The sequence below is a fragment of the Tursiops truncatus genome, chromosome 13 (assembly GCF_011762595.2).
Source record: "Tursiops truncatus isolate mTurTru1 chromosome 13, mTurTru1.mat.Y, whole genome shotgun sequence".
NCBI classification, from domain to species: Eukaryota; Metazoa; Chordata; class Mammalia; order Artiodactyla; family Delphinidae; genus Tursiops; species Tursiops truncatus.
Window position 1 is genome coordinate 34,571,512 of NC_047046.1, and position 23,731 is coordinate 34,595,242.

Genomic DNA, 23,731 nt, shown 5'->3' on the forward strand with positions numbered 1-23,731 from the left:
ACTCCATTCTAGACTACTCCAGACCAATTAAATCGGAGTCTCCAGGACTGAGCCTGGGCATAGGTTCATTTTTGTTTGTTTGTTTAACTCCTTGGGTAATTCAAGTATGAAATTCAAGGTTTGTGAACTGTGCATTAGATTGTGGGCTCCTTCAAAATTGGAACTTTATTTTCTCTATATATGTCAATAGCCTAGTACCTGGTTTATAGATGAAAAAAATAATGAATGGCTACCATGTTTTGGCGAGAGAGTGTGACTCTGTTTTGCAGCCACAACGTGTAAACCTAACCCTAGTATCTCATAATGAACGCCCTGGTTATGAAGGGTGAGTTGGGAGAGGTCCAGTGGAGGCCCTGATGTAGCACCAGGACCGCTGGTGTGTCAGCCAGCGGTCCTGTCTTCCACATAGGGGACCTCAGCGTTACACGCAGCCGATTACATTTGTTCACTTCTGTCTGCTTCTGTTCTGTCCCACTCTCCAGTTTTTTTAAACACCACACACACACACACACACACACACACACACACACACACTCACGCACACCATGGAGAAGGACAAAGAATAAAACTTATAAAAGTGTCCTATTAATGCAGATATAAAAGACTAAATTATATGAGAAAATTCTCACATCAGATTATGAAATGTGTGAGAAGATGAATTCCCACTTTTAAATTTTATCTCTTTTTAAAATCATTATTTGCTGGAGTTTTATTATTATGGGCTGGAGTTAATTTCCCAAAAGTTCATTTTAGCCCTGGGCCGGACTTTAACCCATTCACTTACTGGGGGTAGTGGCAAGCCTGGAGGGACTATTAAAATGCCATTCCACGCAATCCAGTATTCCTCTATGTCCTCATTAAGGATTTGTTTAGGGTTGGGGCAGCTGACTAGAGACAACTCTTCTTAATTCCTTTTCAGACCAGAATTATCTCCTTCATTTTCTATAGCCAAATCTCCTCTGCTCTTAACTGAATTCTTCATATTCTTGAAAAGATTCAAAGGTTGTTTTTGAGAAAAATCTAAGTCCTGACAAACTTTGGTCCACTTTCCCAGCTCAACTCTGCGGGAAAGTGAGATGGCCTTTCATCTAGATGAGAATATCCATAGGGATTCCATTACTTTGACAGCAGAACATCAAACTTGCTGCCTGCCTGTTAAATATCGGAACCATTCTGCTCATGTTTTAGTCAAATTTAGTGAATGTGTCTCTTTAGACATTTATGAGTTCAACCATGGATTGACAGCAGCTCAGTGCTTGGCAAAAACTCAGGCCGTGGGACATTCTAAAAAGAAAATTTGAGGGTGTTGTAGCTGCACCTCTTTCACTCTGACGCTGCACCAGGTTAATCTCCACAGGTGTAGTTGTGGACTAGCCTGGGGCCTCTTAGAAATGCTGTCATTACATTGCTCTTGGTGTTCCTAGAGCACTTATAAAAAGAATCATCCATTTCAATGTCATGTATCTTTTGTAAAATCTCACTAGAATTTTTTGCCCATGATGTATCCAGGATCCGTTCATTTAAGGAACGCCACTATTAATTCCCCTTAGATTTTAATATGTGGAAAAAATGTCCTTTCCAGATTAACATAATTACCTTCTTTATTACACAGAGAGGAATCTATGAATCTATGTATTTTCCAAAAATGACTTCCTCTATATATAAACCCAGAATGCAGGAAGAGTCTACCTTTTTTCCAGGCAACTTCAATTCCATTTCCCATTATAGGTATTATTATAAAATACTTGGTCTACTAAGTCACTCTCCAAAAACACTTTTATTCAAAGAACTATGTTAACCATTTAATTAAAGCTGAACAGTAACAGAAGGCTTTGAATTTCAAAAGCCATGTTGAAAGAGTATGAGAGCATTAGCATTGTAATTCATGTGACAAATAGGGAACAAGATAACTTGTTGCCATAATCATTTTAAGACAATAACCTTGTTTTATATTTATACAGTTGAAACTGTGTTCTTTCATTGTAATAGTATTTTGACTAAACATTATTTTCTAAAGAGAATTTTTGTGGAGTGTAAGAAATATGCCTAGAAAACTAGTATTTCAATTATTTTCAGTAAACTTTACTTTTCAAAATCTTGTGATTATGATCACTTTCAGAGTGATACTGTCAGCCAGTTGACAGCATCACTGTTTGTCAGGAAAGAGATCAAGTTTTAAATTCTGAGCGTAAGTAGGAAACCCACTGCGACTAGAATGTTTTCTTTGTTGGTTTTTTTTAAATTTTGTCTGTTTATCAAAATATTGGTGTTATGCTTAAGCTTTAATAAGACTAGTTCCAATAAAATAAACATTGCAATTCTAAACTGACATTTTTCATTTAAATCTGTTTTTTCAGTCCAGTGCCTGGCATGTGTAAATATGTATGGAAAATATGAAAGACAAAAGCCCTGCCCTTGTAGAATGTAACCCTGTTCTTGATAAAATAAACAACCAGTGCAACTTTTTGAAAACTGAAAATTAATCAAATACTCATCTTAATGAGTATTTGATTTTTAAAACAGAAGTATGGAAGAGAGTTTTAACTTTTTTTCCCTTTATTTAAATAAATCAACAAATAGCACCCATCATAGCCACAATTATGTGAGCATAAATTGAGGAAATGTTCATGCTTCTCTTTTATCCACTACAGATATTGTCTACCATGTTCTGATTTGATATGATTAATCAAGAAAAGCTGCACAGATGAGCACACTCAGATACTAGTTGACTTTACATCTAATCCCTACTTTTTATTTTGCCCCTCCAGGCAATTACTTAATTTCAAATCACAAATTTTGATCTAAGACTTTCAAAAAATACCATGTTGTTTTCTAAAAGTATAAATTATTACATTTTTTTACATTAGAACCCAGCTACAAAGTAATGATGTAAAACTCATAGGTTAAAGTGGAAACACACATATTGCCTGGGACTTAAAAATAACATCTTTTGTTTCATTTCATATGTCACAAAAGATCTCCAAGTACTTTACAAAAATTAATTGCCCAGAATAATTCAGTGAGGCAGCTCTATATCCTTCTCTTAATAGCTGAGGCAATTGAGACAACAACTAAGCAGGGTTTTTCTATTCTCTAAGTTGCATGGGTTTGGGACCAAATCTGGCCATTCAGAAACCTGAAAAAGGTATTGTTTTAAATACCCAGTAGTTCCATTTACCTGAGAATTTACTGCTAGAGCATCAATTATTTAAAATTTCATTCTAAGACTCTTTGATGAAAATTCTCGTAAAATAGATTACACATTTCAGTACCTACCTTTCATACTTCTTGGATGCAATATACTTAATTTCATTTACCTTTTTCTGAATGACTCAGAGCCATAAGTATCCACCTTATTTATTGCCCAGTGTTACAATATAGTGACGTCTTATGGGGTGAGGAGCTGTTTGTCCCTCTACTAAATAATGTCTTTGTGCCTGCTTTTTAGTTTTCTGCTTCCTCTCCTGCTGTCATTTTCCTGATGATAGTAGCTTCTTACTTTCCTCTCTTTTTTGGGTTCAATCTACTGAGAGAAACTGACCAACTAAGCTTGTTACAATCATCTCAAGCTAAGTAGAGATTCCAAGTGATGGTCTATGGAATTCACCAGTGAGTGTTCAAGAATACTAGTGCATGGACTTTGTCACATCAGCACTGGCTCTTAGAGACTTGTTTTCATTACTTCTTGGTCTTGGGCAAGATTCCAAATGAGTGAAGTGTTACGGTACAAAGGTTATCCATGTAATTGAGAGAAAAGCCAAGCTAATTATATTGTTCATATGCTTTCCGTTTTATGACTCCTTTGTAGAAACGTCAAATCTTTCACTTTAATAAAAATCAAGACTCTTAAGCTAAGCAATATTTTTTTCTGCTGTAAACTTAAGTCATACCTCCAACATAATAAACAGCAGGCATATGGATGATTCACTTCCTTTTTAAAGAGATTACAAATAAACCAATGAATGATTAATACAAACAATCTGTCATGCCTCCAAAATAGATATTATGTAAATAGCAAGAAAGGTTTAGTCAACTTCATTACTTCTCCTTTCCTCTTTATAACAATACAGATATGCAGAAAATTTTCCATTTATACTCTCTGTGATTCAGTTATGCTAACTGTGTATTATAATACCATCTAAACCTCAGCATTCTTACGTGTCAGTCTTTTCTTAAGTAACTTGTTCGTTATTTGTTATACAGCAATGTTATACATTAATCCTAATGTAAGGATTAGTCATGTGTTACTGGGAATAGAAATAAAACATGGTCTGTGACTTCCAATAAAGTAATACATGGGGGACATTTCACTTAGGAAAAATTAAATCTTTAATTGATCTTTATTTCTGTTTATCTGTATAGCCAAATGTGAAAATAACCCTTTATTTTTTAAAAAGTAATTTTTTAAAAATCTCCTAGAATTAGTCTTCGCTAAGTTTTCTATGTGTTAAAAATCACTTTTTGGAGGTTTATAGTTGAAGCACACACTACTATCAATAAGGACACAAATTAGACCAACTGCCAGGCTTAGGAACCAACATCCTAATGTCACCAATCACTCTTTAGGCACTCGTTTTGTTTTGCCCTTCGCCTGGGAGGAGTCTTGCAATTGTTTTTCCCCTGACAAGTTTTATTGAATGATGCAATCTAGAAGAGAAAATCTTTCATCACTTGGGAAGTATCTACTGAAAGATTTTTGTTTATACTTTAAAAAAAATAAAACTATACCTTTCTGAAATTAAATATATTTTTCCTAATGTATGGAAACAAACTAAGTGTAGACTGGTAATTGAATTAATGGCAATTTGAGAAGAGCATTTTACCTTTTAAATTGGATTTAGGCAGAGGTGTGAACATTTTATATGCTATACACACTCTGAATTGTTATATTGAATGCAGATGTAATTTATTATAACCCTCAAAAAAAATCCCTCAAAACATTATTGTTTTCTTTTAAAATCCAAAAACTAATCTTGAAACATTTGAATCTCTTGAAATTCATTTCCATAAAGTTCAATAACAGTCATTTCTAGGTTTCTATTGTTCTAATCTAGAATGGCATCTTTAGATTAATTTATGATTACCTGATCAGCAGAATTTGTTTCCATGGAGTTTTTTTTCATTCTTAAATGATTTACAAACTTTGAACATGTGAATATAGGCAGTTCTTACTACCTCTACTTTCTCCCCTCTAATTTCCCTTTGATTTCTTTATCTCTTATCTATCCTTTCTTGATGACTAGTTAGATATGGGTAATATTGAAGCAAAAGTCATGAATTAGGCCCTGATAAGGACCATTCAACTTTCCTTTCTCCCAAGGCTGCCTTGTCCTTCTTATTATGGTCAACATACTCCAGTAACTGTCCCAAGGGTCACGTCAACCAATTTTCTTCAGCCCTGAACAAACAGTACTGTCCATGGTGTTAGCACTACCTAAGAAACATGGTACATTCATTTAATTCTGTCACAACACAAAAGTTGAATTGTAGCAGGATTGTCAGTTGCAGCGAGCAGTTGGGGCTTTTTGCTTGCACAGGCTCAAGGCCCTGCTTTAAGGCTACAGTAAGGGATCCCAAGGTAAGGAATTCTTACGTGATTGACTTCTACCAGGAACTATCAGTGCCTTGTTTTTGATCTTCTAGGAACCAAAGAACTTGTTGTAAATGTGGATGATGATGGAGTCATTTCCTTGAACTTCGAATGTGATCAGATGGCTCCAAATTCTGAGTTCACCTGGTCCAAAGATTATGTCCCCACAGAGGAGTCTCCAAGATTAGAGGTTGAAAGCAAAGGCAACAAGTACGCACCGTTTCAATCCTAACTATGGGTCTCCTTTTCATGAAAGGAGGATGAAGTACGCTTTCCATTTCAAATAAGAGAATGAAATCCAAATATTTTATAACTGGAAATGTAAAAAGTGAAAACCAGTATAAACCTTAAAAAATAACAATCCTTATAAAATACTTTTCACATTAGTCCATTTAAAGTATTTTCTCATATGTGTCTCACTGTCAACTGAAAAAAAAAAGCGCAATGTGAAAGTTATGACCTAAGTTTTATTTGGGGCAAAATGAGGACAATAGCCCAGGAGACAGCATCTCAGACAGCTCTGAGGAACTGCTCCGAAAAGGTAAGGAGGAAAGTCAGGATAGAAGTGATTTTGGTGAAGGGGAAACGTGCAATCAAAGCACACATTTCGGCAGAAGCTTGCTGCTAGTCACAAGGAGCCGATGTCTCCATCAATGATTTTAGTGCTTTTCTAGATATGAGAAGATACAAGAAATTGGGCTCATAAAATCTTCTCTTGAAAAATACCTAACTGTCTGAAGGCCTGTTCTGCCAGTTTTTCCAGAGCACAGAGCGCCTCATTCCTGATCTCCACCCTGAACTCCTTTCAGGGTGTGTTGAAGGTCAGCGACTGCAGTGGCTAATGACTTCATCCTTGTAGAAGCAGATGGCGAGCAGCAGTTTTTAGTTGGCATCGTTTATGATGATGTAAGAAAAGCTTTAACTGGCATAAAAGTGAACTTCAAAGATGATTCTCATTATTCTACAGAATTTTGAAATCTTAAGTAATGGTGAGGATGCTTATGGGGAGGGGTTAAGGAAGAACTTGCTGATTCAAGTTATGGTAAATTCAATGGATTGGGTATAATCTGTTCTGCTTTTTCACCGCCACTTGTGAGTGACACAATACTGTACTGGAAAGAACTCTGTATGGGAAGCACAGGAGAGATGAGCTCTAGTCCCAGCTCTACCTGGAGCCGGCTGTGTGACCTGGGGCAGCTTTTAATTACATGGACCTTGGATTTCTTTTTCTGTAAAATAGAAGAGAGTGAAGGAGATTAATTTTATGATCTGTTACTTCCTTTCAGCCTCAAGATTTCTTTTTATTTCACCTTACTTATCAAGCTTCATATCTTTATAGTGCCAACCAGATTGGATTATATTTAGTAAAGCAAAATATTCCTAAGTATTATTTCTATTACAAAAGCCCAATGTAGCTCAAAAATAAAAGAAAGAAATAGTAATTTTGTTGGAAAACAGCAAGGAAATACTGAATATATTAATAATTAAAAGACGTTCTGCTGTAACTATGCTGTAAGGTCCTTGAAGTGAAACATAATTTTGGTCAAAGGAAAGACAATCAAACTATAAATTTTTTTCCTTGATTAACCTATAAATGTTTGGGTGATCTTAGACCCTGACCAGCAATGTGACTCACCAAAGTTAGAAAACAAAGAGAACTAGACCACTGACCCATTCATTCATTCATTCCACAAGTATTTATTAGGCCCATATTATGTGCTAGACAAGGTATGGAGGCCGGAGGACACAACAGTGAACAAAACAGATCTCGTCCCAAAAGGCATTCAGTGGAGGTATATAGTTAATGAACTAGGCAATACTGATGCCATGTGATAACCTCCAAAACAGGAAGTGCAGGGTTGACATAAGAGAGGCATTGGGAGGTTCTGCCCTGTGAAGAAGAAAAATTTCAGGCTGCCCAGCAAGGGTTGATCAGCTAAAAATATCTTTATTTGGGATGTACATCGATACGCATCATAGCTTGGGGATGGGAGATTTGTACCAGCTCCCCCTCCCGTTACCATCAGCCCATAGGAGGAGGTCAGGAAAGTCTTTCCAGAAGCAGCAAGAATGAGTGGGCTTTAGGTCAGCAAGGGGGACAGAACAAGTGCTCCACGTGAAGGGAGCGGACGTGCAAATGCCTAGAGACCGGCAGGGTGCAGGTCCTCAGACCCCACACGGCCTCTCTTCTTATAAAATTATTCTGTTCTGAAGGACGAAAATGACCTTCAAAGACCTCGGGATGGAAGACTTGGGCATCTACTCCTGCGATGTAACAGACACTGATGGAATAGCGTCAAGCTACTTGATAGATGAGGAAGGTAAGTGAAAAATCAGTTCATTCATGAGTCTGCTTTGATTTCTCAGTGATTCCCAAGGATCAAGTGACTTTTGTTTTAGTAGTTCAAGCTCTAATTGTTCTCTTTTTCTCCCTACAGAATTGAAACGTTTACTTGCTCTCAGCCAAGAACACAAGTTCCCAAGTAAGTGTCCACAATACATTCACAGAGTTTAGCCATCCCTCTACACACTTCTGACAGGATCAAGAGAAGAGGCTCTTGAGAACATATAATGGAGCATATATCGGTAGCTGCAGATGCACTTTCCGAAGGGCTGCCTTTATCTTTGTCATTGTTCTCCAGAGATACAAAGAACACTGACATAGAAGATACATCCCATGCTCTGTTACATAGAACACTATCGGGTTACATAGGTGTAACAGCTGACCAATTACATTCTTAACCTTTTGCCTACATATTTTGGAACTTTATACACACACACACACACACACACACACACATCTCCTGGATACATTAATTTGTATGTCTTTTAGGCGAACTGATCTCTTCCTAAGCAATTTAATGTTAACATTTAATAGAAGAACCATACCTCTAAATAAAGACAGTACCTAACGTTTTAAACTCCTGGAAAATAAGGTAAAGATGCCTTGATCAGAAAAAGAATCCCTATGAACTATCTAAAAACCCTTCAATGAAGTACCTTCTACATAAAAGATTAAATTCCAGAGTTGACACCTAAGAGAAGAGAAAGAAGTCTGAAACGATACTCAGAAAGTTCCACTGGCCTGATAGGATCTCTTGCCCATTGGTACCCACTGGCCAAAGCAGTGAAGCATCCAGAAAGTTACACCTTAGAGTTTGAAAAAACAAAGAGTGATAGCATCACTCATTCTTTTAAATCAGGAATTTTTTTCATTCCTTAATCCCTAAAATATAGCTTCTTCACTAATACAGGAGTTTCAGGAACCCAGGGAACTATACCCTGACCCCAAACTATAGGCAAAACGTTGTGTGTTTGTAGATGTGCATTTTTCTAGGGCGAAGGTCTACAGCTTTCCTGAAATTCTCAGCAGAGCTGTGATTAAAAAATAAACACTGCTTAAAACTAGGTGTCTGACCTCTCTCACATTCCCAAGGAATGCATGTTTGATGGTGAGGCTGGGTGTTGGTGACTATTGGCCTCAGCTGGAATGTTCTCAAAACCAACTTTATTCAACAAAGCACAGTGGGGTGCCTGTGGAGTGTGAATGCAGAAAGCAGGCTTTCTGAATTCTAGGGGAGAACTGTTTCTCGTCTGTAAGCTTATTCACCATCAAACTGGAAAAGTTACACCAAGAATAGTATCTTAAAAGTTATTCTTTTTAAAATTGTATGGAAGGCAGAGGTTTGGCCTGGACTGTCCTTCTTCTGTACTCTGTGAACCTGAGCACCTCATCCCAATTTCCCCATTGCCTGGTTTCTTTTCCAGGAATGGCTGTTGTAATTGTTCACAGCACCCACGACATAGAGGGGCTGTGAGAGACAATCAACAGGGCGTTGGTTAATCCTGAACTCTTCAGGGAAAATATAAATGTTAATTGAAACAGAAGAGTGACCTAGAAAAACCCACTTGCAGAAGAGCTGTCTGCCAGTCACACTGATGTCCTCCCTTCATGTTCCCGGGGCCATGAAGAGGGGAGTGGAGGAGAGGGTCACCGTGCCGAGCACAGCTGGAGCCTGTGAATGCTCGCACTGTCTACAACGTGAAACAGAAACAGCAGCACCTGCTAATCTAATCTAGTCAGACGGTAAACATTGACAAAGTGTCTAGGCAACAGCTGGTCCAAACACATTTACATTTAGCTTAAAGGATGGAGATGAGAGAAGTTGGGGTGTTACTGTTGAATTGGAGGTGCCCAGCCTCCCTGAAGTTCAATGATCATATGGACTTGCCAGTAGTAATTGCCCGCTGTCACTGTCATGTATGCTGAGATATTTCATTCTGCATGAGCATAATCACTTTAGTTGTTGGTTCTAGGAGAAGGGGTAGCAGCAAACTCAGGTGCCCTACTATTAGAGATCAGGTGTGGCATTTGGGTCAGCACAGAGAGAACCCAAAAATGTGTTAAAAACTCTGATGTGCAGGTATGACTCTCCCAACCGGAGGTAGCTCCCGTGAACCCGTTGAAGCAATGTTTAAAGTATCACAGCTCCAGTACTTTTCTCTCCCCAACCACTGTTGGATCAGCCAGGTCACTGCATGAATAATTTCAGAGATCTGATGATAGGGTCAAAGCAGCATATCCAATTTCTCAATTTATACCCACTTCCTTTTAGTATATGTTGACACATAAGCCATTTTCTTGAGATTTTGTAAGGTCTTAACTGGTCTCGTCTCTTACAGAGTATAATAAAGAGTGTGCTGTTCCTTCATCCCTTGGCACAGTAAATTCTCCTGTTTTCAAAAATATTTTGAAAACCACTAAACATATGCCTTAAACCTACAAATACCAGATATTTTGCTGGAGCAAATTAACTGCCAGAGAAAAGAGCCTAAGGAAATTTAGGGCTGAGCAGAAGGAAAAAATAAAAATATCTAAAGCTAAAAATAGAAAATAACCTAGTCTGTGTTGCCAGTAGTGATACTAAATTGCAGTGTAGAGAGGCAGTTTATTTGAATATATATGTCTGTGTGTGTGTGTGTGTGTGTATATATATATCTAAAATTCAAGGTATATGGGGGGGATGGTGGGAGATATACTTCAGTATCAACAACATCCTGCAGGCCTCTCGCCTTTTGAGATGGACCACATTCTGTCTACGGAATGTGTATCTCTCTAAATAAATACACTTCTCACCTAAAAAAAAAACAGAAACAAAAACATCCTGCATAATATATCTTTTTATTTGTAGACATTGGTTATTATCCCACTTGTATATATTATACTCTATGAGTACAGACATACACAAGCACGTATACATAAATTATATCTATCTGGTATGTCCTCTTAGGTGTAAATATAACATACAATTGGTGGTTGTTATTTAAACAACTGAAGGAAGAGTCACCAAAATATTAATTTATTATATGCTGTTTATAGGGTGCTTAAACAGAATGTCATCAAACTCCACAATGACCTTAAAAGGGTCACTACTATGGTGATTTAATTTGAGAGATGAAGAAAGTGAGGCACAGAGAGGTTAAGTAACTAGACCAGATGTACACAGCTGGTACCTGGGCATAAGCCCAGGTGGTCTGACAGGACATGGGCTGTTTCTGTGTGTGCATCCTGGTGGCCAGTGCTCCCCAGACAATGGCCCCATTACTCAGAGAGGACCGTGAACATTAAGGGATCTGGAGGCTTCCAGGAGAGCGTGGGAGTGTGTCCCCTCCCCACTGCCGCCACACTGAGCTTCTTAGTAACTGCATCACTCATGTATTAGATTCCCTAGAGTGAGATTTCCAGATGTTTCTGGAAGAGATCCTACTCTCTATTCCCCTCAAGACTTAACTTGTAGCAAGCAGGAGCATCCTGTAGGGAGAAAACTTAGCCTCTGCTGTCACTGCCCTGGGGTCTGTTGCTGATCTGCTCTTACTGGAAAACCACTAGTGTTCTTCAGAGTGGATGGCCAGGACCATAAGAGCACAGAATAGAGGGAACAACCCTGGTCTCAGCTCTGCTACCCAGATATGTTACTAAGCTTTCCCGAGGCTGAGTTTTGTCATCAGTAAAATCAGGGGAGAAAGAGAACTCCTTTCTCGAGCAGCGGTCATTATTCACAGTGGCTCAGTGTATCCTGGTACCATATTCACTCCTGGTGGCCTTGTGAGGCAGATAATATGCATGTTAGCAGGTGAGGAGCACAAGGTTTTAGGGGTAGATAACTGTCCTTGATCAAGGTGTGGCCCTTCTCTGTTCACAGGGGACACCCTCAGTAGGTGATGTCTGAGCCTCCTTTCAGCTCTGCATGGAATGACTCTATAACTGAGTTTCACAATGAATATGGAATAGTGCAAAGGAAAGGCATCCCTTGAAGTTTGAGAAGGGTAGTTTTAGGATAAATACAAAAGACATTAATGTACATTTCATACAACTTTATACCAAGCTTATAATTAAAGCTTATAATTTAAAATGTAGCATGGCTAAAATTTTGAGATATATTTAAGAATAGTTGAGAGAAAGCAAAGGGTGATTTCCCCTAACAGAAGTGAAGGACTACAGAACTTTGAGAAACAACCATCTTGTTCCACAGAGGATGCCCAGGAGCCATCTCTGATACAGATCTGTTGGCTTGGACGAGGCTTTGTAGAGAACATTTTCAAGTTACAAGAAATTTAGAAACAGGCTTCGAGAGATGTCAGCCAACTTTTAAAAAATTTCACTCATGTTCAAATGGCTTAAGCGATACAGGTGTAAATCAGAGATATCACACAGTTCCTTACTTTCTATGTGAAGCAAGCCACGCTGTATTTTAATATAGCTTCTTGATAATGACTTGCTTATTTGCATCTGAAAAATTTTGCTTGATCTACGAACGTAAATGAACAGGTATACCATTGGGATGGATAGGGTTTAAATGACAAGCTGGTTCATCTTATATATGTAGTCAAAATTAATTCTTTCTTAAGATTCTTTTTTTTTTTTTTTTTTTTTTGTGGTACGTGGGCCTGTCACTGTTGTGGCCTCTCCCGTTGTGGAGCACAGGTTCCGGACGCGCAGGCTTAGCGGCCACGGCTCACGGGCCCAGCCGCTCCGCGGCATGTGGGATCTTCCCAGACCGGGGCACGAACCCGTGTCCCCTGCATCGGCAGGCGGACTCTCAACCACTGCGCCACCAGGGAAGCCCTTAAGATTCATTTTTAAAAACATTTTTAAAAACCTCCAAAGTGAGTTAAATTGTTGAAAAAAAATCAAATTGAACTCTTTTTCAAAATATTTTGAAGTAATTAAATCTTAGAATATTGGAGCAGGAAAATATCCTGGTCAATTAGGACATTCAGTTCAATTCCATCCATTTACTATGAGTCACATGAGGCCCAGAGATGCAAATTGAACTGCCTCACATCACAGTTTGTTAGTAGCTGACCTTGAACTACTGGGGCCAGCTCAAGACTCTTTTCATCATACTTTGTTATTGTCCCTAAATAAAGCTAACCAAAGCCACAGTAGAGAGTCACAGAGGTTAGCTGAAGGACCCTGGGAGGTCAGTTCATCTTCCTCACTTTTATAGTTAAGACATCTATGACAGTCAGGATTAGAACACAGTTCTACTGTCCCTCAAAATCAAACTTTCCCTACAATGCTCTCACTGAAAGAAGCAAGGTGCTACATCATCACTTCCATTGTTTTTCCTTTGTTGGAAAAATCTGTATCAGTACAAATGGTTATCAATATAACTACTACTCTTATTTTTATTTTTCATAGCTGTCCCAGTTAAATCAGAGTTGGCAGTTGAAATTTTGGAGAAAGGCCAGGTCCGGTTTTGGATGCAGGCTGAGAAGCTGTCTGGCAACGCCAAAGTCAACTACATAGTTAACGACAAGGAAGTTTTTGAAGGGCCGGTAGGTTTTACACTTTTTAGATTTCTAAACATATCATTGTAGAATGTGCTGGGAAACCCCTATTAGAATGCAGATAAGTTGTTAAGAAAACCACTGGACGTGGGGTGAGGGGGTTTAAATCATTTCACATGTGAAAAGTGTGGAAGAAAATATAGATTGATTATATCATATTATCCAAAACTAGGATACTTTTGAGAATGAAAGAAGATGCTAGTAATAATTTTTCCAGGATAACAGTCATCAACCAAAACTGTCTCAGGCAAATCAGGAAGCTGGTCACCTATGAAAAAAACTGAAGGCAGAGGGGCCAGAACCCTTGCCTGAACACAGATACTCACATCAGAGACTCCAGTGGCGTCTTGGTTCTTCATATGGAAGAATTGTTCTAATGGCTCAGAAAAAAATGTAAAAAAAAATCTCATTGCTTTTCTGATTAAAAATACAATTCATCCTTATTGTAAAAAACTTTAAAGACTCAGAAGAGACAAACCACAAATTCTTACAACTTTTTGATATACATATTAATATATACTTTTGGTCTTTTTCTATACTTCTATGTGTGTATGTCAATTTGTGTATTATTTACATAGGTGATTATGTATATCATATTTACTATTTCTTTGCTTTTAATGTAAACATAGTTTCTATAGTTAGAGTTACAACATCTGCACTTTATCTGTCTTCCCCAGACATCAGTAGAGCCAGCATCAGGCTTGTGCCTGGTGGTACTGAAGAACTTGGGTTTAGGGGCCCTGTCTCATACCTGTCTTCTCATGGGTGTAAATGGGAGACTAAAAAGATGGGGGAGAGGTGTGTTTTGTGGCCATGATTAACAACCTGTTCCCCTTTCATCAAAATGTGTTTTTAAAAAATATTTGAGGATTCATTAGTTAGAGGGAGAATGAGTAACATGACTAGCAGAAGAATATGCAGTATATTACTTTTCAACTCATGTAGTAACTGTGTGAGAGCAGGAACAAGTCACACATGGGTCCACTGTGGCCCATCTCCCTGTTTTCAAAATGTTCTCATCCACAGCGGTGATCACCATCTGGCCAGTGGAGAGGAAGGAAGAGCCTTGATGGCATCACTGCCACCACAGCCATTGAGGGAACACTCGTGCCCATGTGTGTAGAGGCACTCCCCTTCATGTGTTCACACACGCATGTGGCACATGCACACACACACACACACACACACACAGAACTTGAAGAGCAGTTTATTGTCATTGCAATTGGTTCTAATCATACTATTTCACTGGGTGGAAATTACCGTCTTAGGTCAGGTTCCCTAGGAGAGTCTGAAATAGAGTTTCTCCTTCAAGTGGTTTATGGGGCTTACTCTCAGGGGTAGGAGTGAGGGACACAAGCCAAGTTATGGGGCAAGCTAATCCAAAACGGGGTCTCTGTTGAAGACTGGCTCCCTGCAGGGGAAACTCCAGGGCATGAATTGCACCACAGAGTTGATCCCAGACCTGGGATCCTTCATTCTGTGACATTTTATAGGAAAACTTCATTGTTCAGATCTGTTATGGAACTTGAGCTTGGAAGCCCAAGGACTAAGACTTATCTTTACATTGAAAAAAATGTTGCTTGAGGAAGATGATAAAATAAGCACAGTCTAGCAGGGCAATTTCTGTTCATTAAGAGCAAATGGGCTTCCAATGCTTTAGAAGCATTTTTATCCATGTATTAATTCAGCAGATGTTTATTAATTGGCTGCTGTATTCCATGCTTGTGCTACATGCCAGGGGTATAGCAATGATCAAGACAAACACTTCTCTCACGTCGCTTATAGTTGTTGCATTATTCTGTTAATTGAAAATAATGTAATCTGGAAAGAAAAATGAGAATCTAAAAACAACTTTTTGATAACATTTTGTGATTTGGGGTAACAAAAGTTTATGTTTAAAAAACTAAACGTCAGACTTTTAGTAATCAGTTCTGGTCAACATCATATATTCCACATAATATTTTCCTTTTTCTGTGTACAAGATTTTGAAACTTTGCTCACTTAAAATAATGTTAACAAGAAACTATTAAATTATGATACTTTGGAGTTTGTGTGTTTATTTTATATGGCTTATTGTCATCCTATCTATCTCACTTATTTCTCTCTTTTACTTGTCACATTGAAGAAATATAAGATGCATATTGACCGAAACACTGGTATAATTGAGATGTTTATGGAAAAGCTACAGGATGAGGATGAGGGCACATATACTTTCCAGGTTCAAGATGGAAGAGCAACTGGCCATTCTACTCTTGTTCTCATTGGAGATGGTAAGTGTTCTGTGAAACATTATCTGGAAGATTTTGCTACTCCCTTCAATGCAAATACGCCATCGCTCGAAAGTGACCATGTGGGAGGAAGTAAAAATTATTTCTTGATTAGATTCCAATGTTCAAAGTGCAATTTGCAATTAATACTTTCCATAGTATTTCATTTCATAAAACAGAAAGTTGATTTAAAAGGACACCAAAGTTATCACTGGCCCACAGGCAATACCGCACTTAAATTATCTCATATATAAACAAGTATTTATTACTAAAATTCTCCAGTGAAGGATATTGCAATACAACCAAGACAGTATTATGTCTCAGAAACAAACTACGATACTATCTTATAATGTGTACCTACTTTAAATTACTTAAATGAAGAAGATAAACATGCAAGAGTAGAGGATGCCAAATCTAATGGAGGATTATCCGTTAGAACTAGGTTGTATGACAGCTGTCATAAGCCAGTGTGGAAATCACCAAGATTTAAAATGTGATATTTGATAAAGCAATGGAAAGGCTGGCCAGGTCTCTACATTTGCAATCGCCAAAGCTGTTTCACTATTTCCTGACTTCATGACCTTGAACAAGTTTCTTAACCTTTCTAAGCCTTTTTCTTCATCTATGAATACTGAAAACAAATAGGGTGGTCATGGTGTATGAGTGTTATAACAATGAATATAAATCACTTAACGCAGTGACTGGCATGTACATGTATACCACTCAACTCAATTTCATATTTCCTCATTTTTCAATTTTCAGTTTATAAAAAGCTCCAGAAAGAAGCTGAATTCCAGCGTCAAGAATTTATCAGGAAACAAGGTAAACATAGGCAGTGAATAAAGAGAAAAGCTTCAATTTCTTGAACAAAATATTCCAAGATTATTTCCGTAACAAATTAAATGAATATTATTGCTTATGTTAATAATGCCCTGGTTAATAAAAATAATTGAAAAAATATTTATTATTAAATATGTATCCATTTAAAATATTTAAAAACTAAATCTTGAATTTTTAAAATTTCCCTTTAGATGTAAATCACCTTAGAATTTAAGAATGAGCTTGGAATTTTGCATTCATGATTAATATTGCTGATTGCTGATATTATTAAAATTTTATAGGTCCACATTTCGCTGAGTATTTGAGCTGGGAAGTGACTGGTGAATGTAATGTACTATTGAAATGCAAGGTAAGAAGTAGATAAATTTCTAATAATTTGATACAAGGGAAATAAAGATAAAATAGAATGTGAGAAGAAAAGGAAGATCAACTTTTTATCTCCTCTATTTGCACCAAAATGATAAGTGACGTGCCTTTACTGTTGAATGTTACTGTTGGTTGGTAAGAAATATTTAAAATAAAACAGCATAAAAATATGGGAAGTCAAGATGATAGTTTTTATTCATTACTCATGCCCTATTTAATAAGGACAGAGTCTCCTTTTTTTTTTAATTAAGACCACTTTTTTTAGAGCAGTTTTATGTTCACAGCAAATTTGAAGGGATGGTGCAGAGATTTCCCATACACCCCTGTCCCTATATACACATAGCCTCGCTCATTATCAACATTCCCACCAAAGTGGTACATTTGTTACAACTGATGAACCTACATGGACACATCATTACCCAAAATCCATAGCTTACATTAGCGTGCACTCTTGGAGTTGTACATTCCATGAGTTTGGACAAGCGTGTAAAAACATGTACCCGTCCTTATAGTATCATACAGAGCATTTTCACTGCCCTGAAAAGCCTCTGTGCTCTGCTTGCTCGTCCCTCACTAACCACACCCACCAACTCTTTTTCAGTTATTAATCTCAGGAGAATCTCTCATCATCTTCATTGCATTCTAAGTGGTAGATCTATTCCAGAATCATTCCAGCCACACTGTGTTTCTGTGGAAGTTTGGCAATTTTTTAAATCTAAATTGTGTGTCTTGCACAACAGTACCTTCGAGTCTTGGGCAGCTCTGCTGCTGCTTCTGAAACCCCTGTGCTCCCTTGAGGGGAGAGGTTTGGTAAAGAGTTTGCAGCTCACAACCAATTATCTTATTAGGCCTTTGAAACATTTAGGAAAAAAAAGTTGCACATAACATTCTAAATTATCATGTACCTGAGTGTATGGTGTGCAGCTCCGTGAGTCATCAAACGTTTTTGGATAAGAACTGCTGGGTGAGGTTGGAGTGTGAAGGCTGTGATGGTGGACAGTGACCCCAAAGCAGATGCACAGATTTGGCGTTTCACACGTAGTTGTCATTATAAAAGCCAGAACGCAAATACTCCGGTCTTTGCTAAATCTGACAAATTCAAAGAAACAGCGGTCTACCAGAAATGTATAGGAAAAACCAGTGCTGGATTTTAGCCTCTTAGGAATTGGCAGAGCTTCTTGAAAAACACTTTCTCAGGCAGCAGCTAAAACCCGCAGCACCTCTCTCTCCTCCTGACTGTCCACAGCTGCGTGCCTCTACTTACTTTTTCCTCACACTGCCCTCCCCAGAAACCATCCCTTCCTCAGGGGCCCCCACGTCCGTGCATCCTTCTTTCTGTGCTTCCTATTGCACTAGGCTTCTGGGAAGTGAGTTCTGCAGCCCTATTCTGAAGGTTTTCCTCAAGAGAATCAGCCCCTTACCCAGATCCTGACCAACCACAGGAGCCTAGAAGTAGGTTCTGACTATTCATTCGTTATGTATTCATGACTTCGAATGGCCTTCTTCTTTCAGCTTCTCTGACACGATCCTTTTTCAAGGCCCAACTCAGTCATCTCCTCTGTAAAGCCTCCCCCTTCTCAGTCTGGGTAAAATGAACCTTCCTCTGTCCTCCCACAGTTCTTTGTTTCATTATTACAGCAATTTATGTACATTTAGCAATTTACATATTGCATTAGAGCTGATGGAGTATGTGCAGCCAAACATTCAGACTCTGAGACTACCATGGGCCCCACTTGGAGCTAGTCTACTCCAAAGAATATGGACAAGAACCCCAGCTTGCCTACAGGGCCATGCTGGGCACTCCTGTCCTGCAGGAGTCCACATCAGGAATCACGCCCTTCACCACCCACAGGTGACAGCTCAGGTGCAAGGAGACAAGCTCCACTTTGGGCAGGTGCAGGAAATGCCATGGCTTTAAAAAAAAATCCCTCGTGCCCCAAGGGGCCAATACCTCTTGTAACAACACCCCAAGCAGAGCTTCCAGGGTCCCCGCAGGGACCATGTCCGAATAACAAGAGTATATTCAGGGAAGCCCAAAGCCACGGAGTCCATTTCTAGTCCCGCCCAGTCCAGTGGTAGCTTTCCCATCTGCGGGGCATGTTTATCATAAGCAATGTTGCCTAGTAACACAGTTAAAACCCGGGAACCAGTTTACAGGATTATAAAGAAAGTTTGTGTGTTCTGGTTTCACTGCAGTTACAGTGTTAGTTCTTATGTTGATGTATTAGCTGAGATTTTGTTTTTCTTTTTTGAAACTTACATTTCCTTGTCTTTAATGAGATCAAACATTTTCTTCATCTGTTTGTTCTGTAATTATCTTTCCTCTTTGGGAAATCATACATACATTTGTCCAATTATGTAGTGGGGTCTTTGAGATTGTTTTCTTGATTTGTATGAAGTCTTTACTTTTTCATATAATTTTAATTACACAAGAAATACATGAATATACTCTTCTTCATAGAAAGTTCAAGCATTGTAGATAAAGCTTAAAATCCCTTTAATCGTATGAAGTCATTTTGCCCATTTGAAATTTATGATACGATGTGTGGATATTGGATCTAAATGAGTTTCTAAAAATTGCCAAGCAATTAATTTATTAAACCATACTTGATGGATGCTAACTGAACTCACTGTGTTAATCATTTCACAATATATGCATATATCAAATCATTATGTTGTATACCCTAAACTTATACAATATTATATCAATTATATCTCAATAAAACTGGAAAAATTTTTAATTAAATAATTTTAAACACATTTCCTTTCCACATTTATTTACAAAGCTTCATTTACCTTTTAAAAAATATTTAGCCATAGATTGGGGCTTAGTCATTCTGATACTTTGATAAAGTCATTTGTTTTTGTGACACAGACTATATTTTAATCTGATGGGATTTATCTTCCTTTGGTTTTCAAATTTTTATTTTTACTTAATTCTGTATGTTAGTATGTATGTTTCTATGCTTTCTTGTCCACCAGGTGATTTTAAAGACAAATTTTTTTCTGCTGGAAGTAAAGATGCTATTGATTTAGGTTTATTCTTTTGTATCCATTTTATTTTAAACTCTTTATCAGTTAAAATAGCTTTCAATTGATTCCTCTAGAAATCTGTGCTTTTTCTTATATCCAGTGCTACATTGAGAATTATTTAGTTTCATAAGAGTAGCATTCCCTTATTTCGAGAAGTATAACTACAGTTTTTCTTCTAGGTGGCAAATATTAAGAAGGAGACTCATATTGTGTGGTATAAAGATGAAAGGGAGATATCAGTGGATGAAAAGCATGACTTTAAGGATGGTATATGTACCCTCCTTATAACAGAGGTAGGTGACTGTAAGTATAAAATGTAATGTATTAGTTCTGTACCCTACATTCTTCTAAAATACAGAGACTAGATTATGTGTTCCTTAGCCCCGGGCAAAGATCCCTGCCCTGATGTCACCCCAAAAGCAAGCTGTAAGGACACAAAGGCTTCTCTCACCTTGTGATATGCAAGGATTTGTCAGATATCCAAACAATGTTGGCTGGACACCACAATTCTTGCCTCTCTGAGCTAGTTTTTTTCATAGATGGGTGAGTGGCAGGACAGTTAAGTGGATCCTTCTTTGTTTGCTCTTAAGCCTCATGATAACTTGTTCCCTAAAGGTACAGAGACGATCATAGTATTCACTTAAGTATAGATTTTTATCTACTCTTTGTCTAAAAGAGCATGCCTTTCAAATACATGTGCTCATTAGTTTTTAATATGAAGGCAGAGTAAAAGATAAGGACTTTAAGCCTCAAATCAATTGTAGCCTTAGAGGGTGAAAACTCAGGACTGCTGGCTGGTCAGGTTATGATGGATAGTTCACATGCGAACTGTTCATTGCTCTCATGGCTGGATGCTTGTTCAGTGTGTTTTGACGGCAGTTCTATAAATCTCAGGGCCTGAAAGATGCAAACACCATATTCTGAGGCTACAATAAGTTGTAATGTGGTATATCTATTCCCCCCTTAGTTTTCAAAGAAAGATGCTGGGATTTATGAAGTTATCCTGAAAGACGACAGAGGAAAAGATAAGAGCAGATTGAAGCTTGTGGATGAAGGTCAGTCCACCCACTGCTGGGGTGCATTCTGTGTGTTCTGTATACAGGTGACCAGAATTCTGAGTGAGGCTGAGCTGAATGATTGAAGTCATGTTGATCTTTTGCCCACAGATTTTGTTTTAATTGCCCTTCCAGCTGAGCGAACTACTGTTTTATTAAAAAATACTTCACTTTTAGTCTTCCTTGAAATCAGAAGTATAGTTTTGATCCTCAGAGAATTTATAGTCCACAATCCACGAGAGGTCTGTTTTCAATACAAATCATCATTTTTATTTCAACCCTATGAAAAATGTTCCAGGATCAAAAACTACCATGAAAGCATGTCTCAAAAGAGTCCACTCTCTAAAAGGTGGCAAGAAAGATTATATATGAAACTCGAAGCCTCTCAGTTAATAGCAGAGCAAGAAAGCAACTTCCATTTTCCAGAGACTACTGAGGACACTTATATCATGATAACGAAAACCTACATGGGATGCCCACATTTCCAGTTTTGTTCCTGAACAAGATCTTTAACAACGTTGCTAACGAACAGCAGAAGTATGCCTTTGATTTCCCTTCCTACTCCTTGTGGAGGCAGGACTAAATGTGTTTATTGGCTGAGAAATACCAGGGGACCTAGATGGTTATTCATCATGAATTGATGACACAGATAAGAACGCTTCCTCTAATGTAAATGAAGCCTTCCTGGGACTTAGGAAGATGAGAATCCTAAAACCAAGAAGCTTCCTGGAAATCTCATTGTGGCTCTTTCTCTAGAATGTAAACATGGTGACAGTTACAAAGAATTCAAGGGAGCAAAAATATCAAAATAAGAGCAGGAATCTTTTGAAACTTGATAAAAATTAAGTTCTTTGTTACCAATTGGTCAATAAATTCACCTTGTGACTGGATGTTTTTGAGAGCAAGTGTGACTAACAGTTTGAGATTTGACTTGACATTGAGCATTTTTATGCTAAAACTTTGTTTGTGAATCTCTATCCACAGCCTTTAAAGAACTGATGGCTGAAGTATGTAAAACAATAGGTAAGTTCTCACAGGGCAGTGCTTCATTCTTCTCCAGGATGGGCTTACAGGTGTTTGAAATAATGTATTTTCTTCTTGCAGCTTTGTCTGCAACAGACCTGAAGATCCAGAGCACAGTTGAGGGCATCCGGCTGTACTCTCTTGTTACTTACTACGTGGATGATCTGAAAGTTAACTGGTCCCACAAGTAAGTAAATAACAACGTAAATCCTGTGTAGAAATTCTTTCTCCACTCAGGGGAAGGACTGGGAAAAACAACAACCCTCTGTTCCTCTCAGGTAAGGTGTCTTCTTACTTCTCGGGTCTGATGTTGATGCGTGTAGGACAGAAGCACCAGCCCATCCCTTTAGCGTGAGGTTAGCACTCTCCCTCAGCACGTACATGGTGAGGCCAGCGATGGCTTAAAGCCTCTGTCTTTGTGATCTGGGACGTATCATAACTCGTAGACGCCTCAGTAACGTGACCTCTGCCTCCGTACAGTCATGCTTTGCCAGATTCTTATTCCATCTTTCTACACACTCCTAAGCCATGCTGTGCTCTGGAACAAAAGTGGGGCAGCATTGCACCAGATTTCCTGTTGTATGAATTAATGGCCAATGACCCAATAAGCCTGATCTAGAGCAGTGCCCGAGTTTATCATCGTTGTTGTTCGTAGCAGTTGGCAGAGTGGGTATTAGCACGTTTCCTTGGAAGGCTTTGGAGATCTCAAGATGACTTTGGGAATGTGTATTTGAACTGGATTGAGCCTGAAGATCTGTTCTAATCCCAGGCTTCCTTCGCGCAGTTACAGAGGGATTTCACTCAAGTTTTCCTTGGGGATTCCAAGAGCTAAAGTAGGTTTCTTAGTCAAACCAGGTCTCCCACTTACACCATCACCAGGGTCCTTGATCTCTGTGCTTCCTTGAAATTTCCTGAGCTGAAAGAGGACAGCAGTCTGCCAAAGAAACATGTCCCTTTAGTCCACTCTTGGGATGCAGCAGATGCCAGTTCCCGAAGTCCTTGTGAGCCTCACTGAGGAGAAGGTCGCCGTGGCACCCCTGGGAGGATCTTCCCTTCAGTGGACATTTACAATACGCTGGGCACTGCTCCAGGCCCTTTAGATGTGTGAATTCATTTAATATTCAAACTCTACGAAGTAGGTTCTTCTCACTTTAGCGACTAGGAAGCTCAGACTCAGGGAGGTGACTTGCCTGAGGTCACACAGCTATGTGACAGGTGGAGGGCTGAGCCCAGGCAGCCTGACTCCAGAGCCCCTGCCCCATCACGGCAGTACCCCGGGTTCAAGTTGCATTAAAAGTCTAGACTGAACATTTAAGCAGAGCTGGGTCCCACAGAACAGTCATTTGTGTTTTCTCTAAAATGACTTCACTGTTTTAGAATAGTATTTTATTACATTTATTATCATTACTAATAATTCCCTGAGTTCTTTAAAAAAAAATGAGAACAAGTGAAATTCCACTTTGAATGCTTGGAGTTTCATGCCTTTGTTCTATTTCTTTCAGAATACATTTTAGGAAAGTAATTATAAGTTAAAATAGATCAAATTCTAGGAAATTCCTCCGTGACATCTAGGACATTCTAATATATCCCTCTGAAGAATGAGACGATAAATTAATTGAATCATCCATCAAAAGGCTTTACATCATCTCTAAAAGAATACATGTTCAAAAAAATTAGAACATTGGGTTTTGAGGAAACTGCTC

At 38.4% G+C, this 23,731-nt stretch overlaps 1 protein-coding gene across 4 annotated transcripts in view; it reads left to right on the forward strand.

Moving 5' to 3' along the window:
• MYOM1 (myomesin 1) overlaps positions 1 to 23,731 on the forward strand; it is a 163,116-nt gene that overhangs the window by 126,883 nt on the left and 12,502 nt on the right. For all 4 annotated transcript variants that reach the window (XM_073790556.1, XM_073790557.1, XM_033837598.2 and 1 more), the window contains 11 exons: positions 5,644 to 5,800; positions 7,805 to 7,911; positions 8,029 to 8,073; positions 13,296 to 13,432; positions 15,570 to 15,714; positions 16,474 to 16,533; positions 16,833 to 16,900; positions 20,130 to 20,243; positions 20,918 to 21,005; positions 21,990 to 22,028; positions 22,110 to 22,215. In XM_073790556.1, the coding sequence (XP_073646657.1) occupies positions 5,644 to 5,800; positions 7,805 to 7,911; positions 8,029 to 8,073; positions 13,296 to 13,432; positions 15,570 to 15,714; positions 16,474 to 16,533; positions 16,833 to 16,900; positions 20,130 to 20,243; positions 20,918 to 21,005; positions 21,990 to 22,028; positions 22,110 to 22,215 (1,066 nt within the window). The remainder of the gene's footprint in view (positions 1 to 5,643; positions 5,801 to 7,804; positions 7,912 to 8,028; positions 8,074 to 13,295; positions 13,433 to 15,569; positions 15,715 to 16,473; positions 16,534 to 16,832; positions 16,901 to 20,129; positions 20,244 to 20,917; positions 21,006 to 21,989; positions 22,029 to 22,109; positions 22,216 to 23,731) is intronic.